General features: G+C 42.3%; 1 protein-coding gene across 6 annotated transcripts in view; it reads right to left on the reverse strand.

Annotated features, from left to right (window-relative positions):
* The window catches only part of TLN2 (talin 2), a 185916-nt gene that overhangs the window by 33614 nt on the left and 145016 nt on the right, over window positions 1–7286 (reverse strand). For all 6 annotated transcript variants that reach the window (XM_035899453.1, XM_035899455.1, XM_035899452.1 and 3 more), the window contains 4 exons: window positions 6705–6824; window positions 3997–4143; window positions 2299–2465; window positions 712–895 (listed from right to left, as the gene is read on the reverse strand). In XM_035899453.1, coding sequence (XP_035755346.1) covers window positions 712–895; window positions 2299–2465; window positions 3997–4143; window positions 6705–6824 — 618 coding nt within the window. The remainder of the gene's footprint in view (window positions 1–711; window positions 896–2298; window positions 2466–3996; window positions 4144–6704; window positions 6825–7286) is intronic.

Below are 7286 nucleotides of genomic sequence, written 5' to 3' on the forward strand. Positions count from 1 at the left end.
GATGGCGCGGGAGAGAGGCGAGAGGGGGAGGGGAAGTGCTTCCAGCAGCATTTTCCTAGAGAGGAAAATCTCAGAAGTTTAGTCCACCCTACAGGTCAAGCAAAACAGAACACACATCCTTTTCAGAACATTATGCAAATGAGCAGGCTTTTTCCAACTGATTTGGTACCACCACAGGCACATCTGCAATATGCTTGCCAACCTCTGTTTCACCAAGACCCAAACAAACAAGTGAAGAAATATTTGAGATTATCTACACTGAAGGCTAAAGTTCAAGTTAAATGAAAAACAACTCAGATATAGCTAGAGAGCAGCAAGAGTGTGTTAGCTTACACAAGTAACACTAGTGCATAGCCCAGTTGTAAGCTGGATAAGTAGGTTTAAAGTCATCCAAGCTCTTCAGAGCAAAAAAGGGATGAGTCAGGGGTCCAATCACAGATCAGTAACAACAAGACAAAGACTTTGCCAAAAGCATCCTAGCTGGAACACACCCATGAAATAAAAGCGAAAGTGTTCTACAAAGGCCTGTCTAGTTCCACTCAATGCTTTAACCTCCTGATTGTAATTCTCAAAGAAGAGTGATGTCTGAGCAAACCCAGAAGAGATGAACCCTACTGTGTCGCTTAAAAGCGGAAGTCCCACAAAGTCTTATCAATTGAAAACTGTCTCTGGTCTCTTTAACAGTATCAGAAAAATCTTAAAAACTCTCACCTGTGTTTCAGGATCATCAGATCCCAAGCTAGCCGCTCCCAATTTTACTACCTCAGCAAGCTGAGTGATGGTGTTAGCTGACGACTGAGCTGCTTGGGCCAGTTTGTCCTGACTCGAGGCAGCACCAGAAACCAACAGTTTTGTATCTTCAACTAAAGCTTTTGCTGTTTTCAGGATATTTTCCCTGTAGCAAAAAAAGAGGAAGCAGGGAAGGAAGTGGAAAAGGGGAAGAGGAAAAAAACGTGTTTTTCAACGTTATGGTGACTAACAGCTACATAAAAGAGCTGATAAAAGTCATCAGGCCAGTGTCCACTCATAATATACCACAGCCCAGGTTAAAAGTTAAAAAAAAAAAAAAAAAAAAAAAAGACAAGACAATTATTAAAACAGTAGCATTATATTTTGGTCTAGATGCAGGGCAGTTTATTAAAATGATGCCCTCTTGAAAAGAAATTAAGTAGGGCAGTAGCAGAAGACAGCAGTGGATTTTAATACCGAAAGAAAACCTCCTTCTTAATCAGCACATCGTAAGGAAACTAAAACAACTATTTGTGAGGAAGGCAGTAGCAAGAATGGCAAAAGGAACAGAGCATGTGACCTAGTCAGGGTTCCCCCCCACCATATACATGTTTTGACACATAAAGACAACAAATCCAAAGCAACATTTGGGTAAAAGAGGAAACCATTTTGAGTATGCACTTCACAAATGAGTCAAGTTACCCAAGAACTAGAGCCATGTTAATGTAAAATGTCAGCCTGGAAATTAATGACACCTGTATGAAAACCCCTGACTTGCAGTCTGCAGAACAGCAGCAACTTACACACCAGCAACTCACACACCACTGCATCTTTCTTCTTTCTTGAGTAACCTGCAATGTGGGAAATAAATGCTGGCCACGCAACTGTCGCATAGGGCAACTAATCTGCGAAGCAGTAAGTCAGTGTCTCAGCTATAAAGCCCTGGACTTAACTGCGAAGGAAGTAACAGTCAGATGCTGCCAATCTCTTAATGTGATGAAAAATGCCATGGGATTATTTTGTTGCAGATGCTACTTGAAGGGAAAATGGATTTATCTCTGCCAAAGGGGAAAATGCATGGCATAGCTGTGCTGTTTCCATCACTGCTGTCCACAACAGCACCAACCATAAGCATGGTTTAGGTAGACAAACAGCCAGTCAGTCAAGAACAGCTGTGGGGTAAAAAAGTATACAGAAGATTCCTCTTCAGTGTCATGGACAACTAATTTTTGCTACAGGAATAACAGCGCATGGTAGTCTATGCAGTGAGACGTCTTGAATAAAAGCAAAGAAAAGCCAAAATAGCGCTAACAGTTGCAGACTATCTGTGGGAAGTGCTCTCGGCAGGTGTCCCCCAGCTTTTTTAAAATGCTCTCCTCACAGAAATAACCAAAGTGAAGTTTGCTGTCCCCTATCAATATCCCAATTTTCCTATCTCTCATTCCACTGCCTCATTCAATTTCATTAACAGGAATCCAGAAAGGTAAAAATTTATCTCCACATGCCGGTCACTTTTGCCAATTCCACCATGCCCCTGTGCACACGCTCATCTTTTTCAGTTACACTGACCTGTGGTCTGCAAATGATTCGTTGTTCTCAGCATTAAGGGTTCCAGCAGTAGCAAACATGATAGTGGTGTCTAGATCTGCAATTATCCCAGACACAGCACTAGCCGCAGTAATACAGGCTTGCGTGCCTTTGTTTCCTGCTTGAAGGGCAGATAAAACTAAGGAGACCTGGAAACAACAAAGCAACAAGTTGGTCATTGAAAGAAAGCCTCATTATGGGATGTTAAGCAAGCTCTTTAACATGACCGTGATCAATAATGGAAATTCATCCCACAGTGTCATTTTGCAAACTTTAATAAGCCTCTCCTTCCCCTTCCCTTCATTTGCTCCCTTTATGCAGCAGTCACTGTGATGACTAAAGATTTGAGTTTTAATTTGAGACATTAATTTGAGTAATTAATTTGAGACATGAAATGAAAGGGGACTTCAGCTAGGAAGTCCACTCTTCAGACAGAAGGAAGCTATCTCTTCATCACAGGATGAAGCACATCAGACAAAACTTCCTTGAAATACAGTCAGAGGTAGCATAGTGAACTCCTGCCAGGGTAAATGTCAGAGCCAAGAGCTACTGCTCGTTCCCTAACACGTGCCAAATAAACACCAGCCTCAAGCACCCCAGGAGGCATGTACAGTACACTGATACAAACTTTAACACCAGAGAAATAGAAAGGATAGACTCTGAATCCAGATACTAAATGTTGTTATATTTATAGAAACTTACAGAAAGACCATATATGGCTTTATATCTGGCAACATTTTTGATCACTAAAAAAGTGAGAGATCTTGATTTCATCTAATTAACATTGAACTTACAAAGCTCCACAGCTGGGATGCCGTTCTCATGCACCACCACAGTCCTAAATTCTGCTTTTGCAAGAAAGGATCCACATCTGGGGATATGTATACTGACTTCTAATAGTACAGCTCTTCCTGAGGTTCTGTTCAGATTCAAAGTTGTCCCCGAATAGGTTGTCCCTGTGATTCGTTATTACTCTCCTTACCAGTTTTAACTCTTCTTACAAGATACTGTCTATCCTTGCATAAATTTGGAATTGCTGATACCCCTGGGGCACAACACAGTGGGAAATTTGTACAGCTGAGAGCAGACTAACACAGGCTGAACCAGTGATGTTTGGCGAAATCTGAAAGTGACATTTGACCCTCAGTGTTCGTGCCCAGCAAAAGGAGAGGCAGGCCATCAGAAAGATTCAGCAAAGCCAAGCTTCCCAGGCCATCTGCCTAAAGTGGACATTTCCAAAGGCCAAGAAACCCCAGACAGTTTGATGATCTAAGTGCTTTCTTTAGCTTGGCCCAGTCTTAAAAGGTGAGGACATTGCTACATGAAATCACATGACATCAACCAACCTCATCTCGGTAGCTGTGGCCATCCTCATGGACTTAGTATTTCCAAGGTTGTGCCTCATAAGGCACAAGTGCCACATCATGTCTTTGAGATTAGTTTTGGACCGGTTTCCTTCTAGTATGAGGCTGAAGTTTTATTACAAGACATAAGCAAGGGCTAATCATGGCGTAATCTAGCACATCAACTGCACTGAACACTTGAAAGAACAAACTTTGTGTCATTCAGCCAGTACTGTACTATAACGGGAAGTTAAAAAAAAATAATTCCTGAACCCAAACAATCTCCCTGGGGAAGCACAATAGACAAACACCATAGGGCAACAGAGGGATGTCTTACCTTTTCCGTGACAGCACGAGCACATTCTATCAACTCCCTTTTGGTGTAGCTGTCTGTAGGGCAAATCTGGAGAGCTCCAGCTTTTTGCACAAGAAAGATACAGCCGTGGCCAAGTTCTTGCACCCGAGTCCTGATCTGGAACCCTATCTAGATAGTAAAGGAGGTACAGGGAAAAAGGAAGCAAGAGCAAAGTGAATAAATAAATGCCACGCTGGTATATTGCATCAAGACAAATGGAAGCATGATCAGTCTGGTGACTCTTTATTACCAACACTCCCCCCATCGCTATACTCTGCAGGGATCAGAAAAAAAGGACAGCTATCATACCATCTACTCATGTAGTACAACCCTACAAAAGGCTTACCGATGGAAAAGGAGTACTAGTGAAGCAGACCCTGGGAAAGAGAAGGCATAAGGTGTGTACCCAAGTCAAGTGTACGTAATTCAGGCACGCACAACTTCACCACATTCGAATCATGCTACTTTGTCTCCCAGAACCACACCATCAGTGTGAGCTGCATTCAAGGTATACACGATGGGTAAAAAGCACACATTTATTCTACACTGCTGAAACTGGATCAAAAAGTGTACGATATTTGTTTGTTTTTGAATTTCACACAGAGTCTGAACTCTCCAGAACTGATCACGTACATGCGGAGCACTGAAATGGGGAAAATCCTGCCCTCACCACTTCAGATTTATTAATAATCCAACAGCATAATCTATGCAGTCTCTGTTTAGGAACATGTGAGTGTTTTAGCACCTGAATGTTCTTAGGCATATAGGTGTGTATTGGGATTAATAAGTAAGCAGGAATCACAGCCATTAGTATCACAAATGGAATTATTTCAATTTCAGGCAGAAAGTAATGTGCAGAAACAGTAACTCAATTTAACAATATTGCCGAATGCAAGCTGTTGCTTTTCACGTAGCTACAGAGCACAAAACACTCAAGTAGTCTATCAGTGATGGAACGTAATTACAAAGTCAAGAAGTCTTTGAAGGTCTTATCTAGATAATCTGATACACCCAGTGATGGTGAGATACCCTCTCACCCCATCTCGATGGGGTTCGTCTGTGCTCCACAACCAGAGGCACGCAATGAGAAGAAGAGAGGTGAAAGGATTTCTGTAATTGTGCTCAGAAAACATCCAAGCAACTACTGTAACAGGTTAATGCAACTGAGGCGAACAGTCTGTGTTCCCCTGTTAGTGTGAGGTGTCCGAGACTGCATGGGGAACTCGCTTCTCCTGCATCGCATTCTGACTCTGAGGCATGAAAGACATCCCGTCACCAAGATATACTTGTGCTGCTAGGGGTTGCCTGCATCTCACTTTCAGGACAGGAATTTATACTTGAAATGGCTTGCAGACAACATAAAAAACCCCTGTATCTATATTTGTAATTCATCAAAACATACGAGATCAAAGGAAAGCTGTACAGTAAATAATTAAGAGTTTTCTTTGTATTTGCAAATTGTCTGTAAGCGGAACCCCCAAGTAATTTGGGAGGTTCTGTCCTGATCTAAGGAATTGCCCACTGAAGCTGGACTGAGGTTTTGGAAAAGGTTTCTGTTCTTTGATTGGGTAATTCTTATAACAACACTTGTAGCATAAAAAGCCACACTTATGAAATAAAACATTACAACTTTTGCATAGCCCCTAAGTGTTGTTAAAAATCTGCCGATTGATAGCGCTCCTAGGAGAAAAGCTGCTCTGTAGACAGTTCACATCTATTGAGGGCAATAGGAGGCCTGCAGAGAAACAGAAGTGAAGATGGTTTGAAGTTCTGAATGTTCATGGAAAACATTTTGTAGTAAATCCTAATTCCTATCGTTATACATCCGTGCAAGTGAGCAGTGGTAAACCTGAGGTGTGTTATCAGTAAATATGTACTTCATAGTACTGTGTGTGGCTCTGCCCCAACCTGCCCTGCACACTGAATGGAGAGTGTATCTGGAGGAGGAAAAGGTCAACATCAAAGACCAAAACAGACAGCCCTCCACAAGTCATAAGAAGGAAATGGTAGCTACAACACATACATGGAAATAACCATTGATATGCTAAGATTTCACAGCATTTTAAAAAGACACAATTTTGCTACACTCATCAGTTCCTTTCCGTCCAATGCAAACAAACTCAGAGAGCTTTTGCCTGGCTGCATACACTTTGTGTCTTAAAGTCTGTTTTTAGCGAAAATAGATCGTAAAAGAGAGAGAACTGTATAGCCAAAGTACATCTATAACGTTGACTTGGTTCACATCACCGTTTCAATTGAGCAATAGCAGGCCAGATGAAATTCTTCTGGGAACAGATGCACTGCCCTGTCCCACATTTCAAGTGTCAGCGGGCCAGAGGTAGCACATCTGTCTGCCTGTCAGAGAGAGCACATGTAGTATAGATAGTGCTTGTGTACAAAAGTGGCTAACAAAGCGGAGGCAGTGAAAACGCGTTCACTGCATTTGTTATAGAATCATTGCAAAGACATTTGAAAGAAAACACATTACCCAAAGGTTTGAAACCTATTATCTGTCTGATCACACAAGGGACGTATTGCATTCAGCAACGGCCACAAGCATGTTGCTACAGCCGAGCGAGGTGAATACCCCTTGTAACTTTGCTCTGTATTTATTGTATTCCCTATGGCAAAAGAATACCCATGTTGATGCCACCGTGTATAGAGAATAAAGAGGTCTAGAAACTGCAGACCTCCTCTGGTTCTGCTGTAGCTGCAGCCATTCGGCCCTGGAGAGCCAAATGCCCATAGTCATTGGTCATTTGTGATGCAAGTCCTCCCAACTCTTCTGGGTTAGTAACCGACTTAGTCATCTGAAAAAAGAACACAGGCAAGAGAAAAAGAAAAATGACAGGCATGAGAATAATTTGTTAATACACTCCAGCTTAGAAGCACACTCATTTGTTTGGCCACACTGATGAAATGGGGTAAACCACTCGCCATGTAAGGCACCTGTCCTCCGGCAAGAATTCCATTAGGAAACTCAAGCAAACATGCTTTATTAGAGTCACGGTAACCAGGCACTCGCAAAACATACGGAGTAATCAAAGAGCAGCAGTTAGGGCTGGTAATTCACTCTTTGACGCAGTGGGGCAACGGGCCAGGTACGCAGTTACGAACAGACCGGGTGGGGAAGCAGGTTTTGTGTGTCGCAGCCACCTTATTTTGTCAGAGGTGAGCTAGCCTACATCAGTTTCAGCTGGTGTGGCATGGGAGCACGAAAATGGAAAAAAATCTGAGGACAGATACAAAACACATCTAAGATATGGGAAAAG

The sequence above is a fragment of the Egretta garzetta genome, unplaced genomic scaffold (assembly GCF_000687185.1).
Source record: "Egretta garzetta isolate BGI_Z169 unplaced genomic scaffold, ASM68718v1 scaffold287, whole genome shotgun sequence".
Classification (NCBI taxonomy): Eukaryota; Metazoa; Chordata; class Aves; order Pelecaniformes; family Ardeidae; genus Egretta; species Egretta garzetta.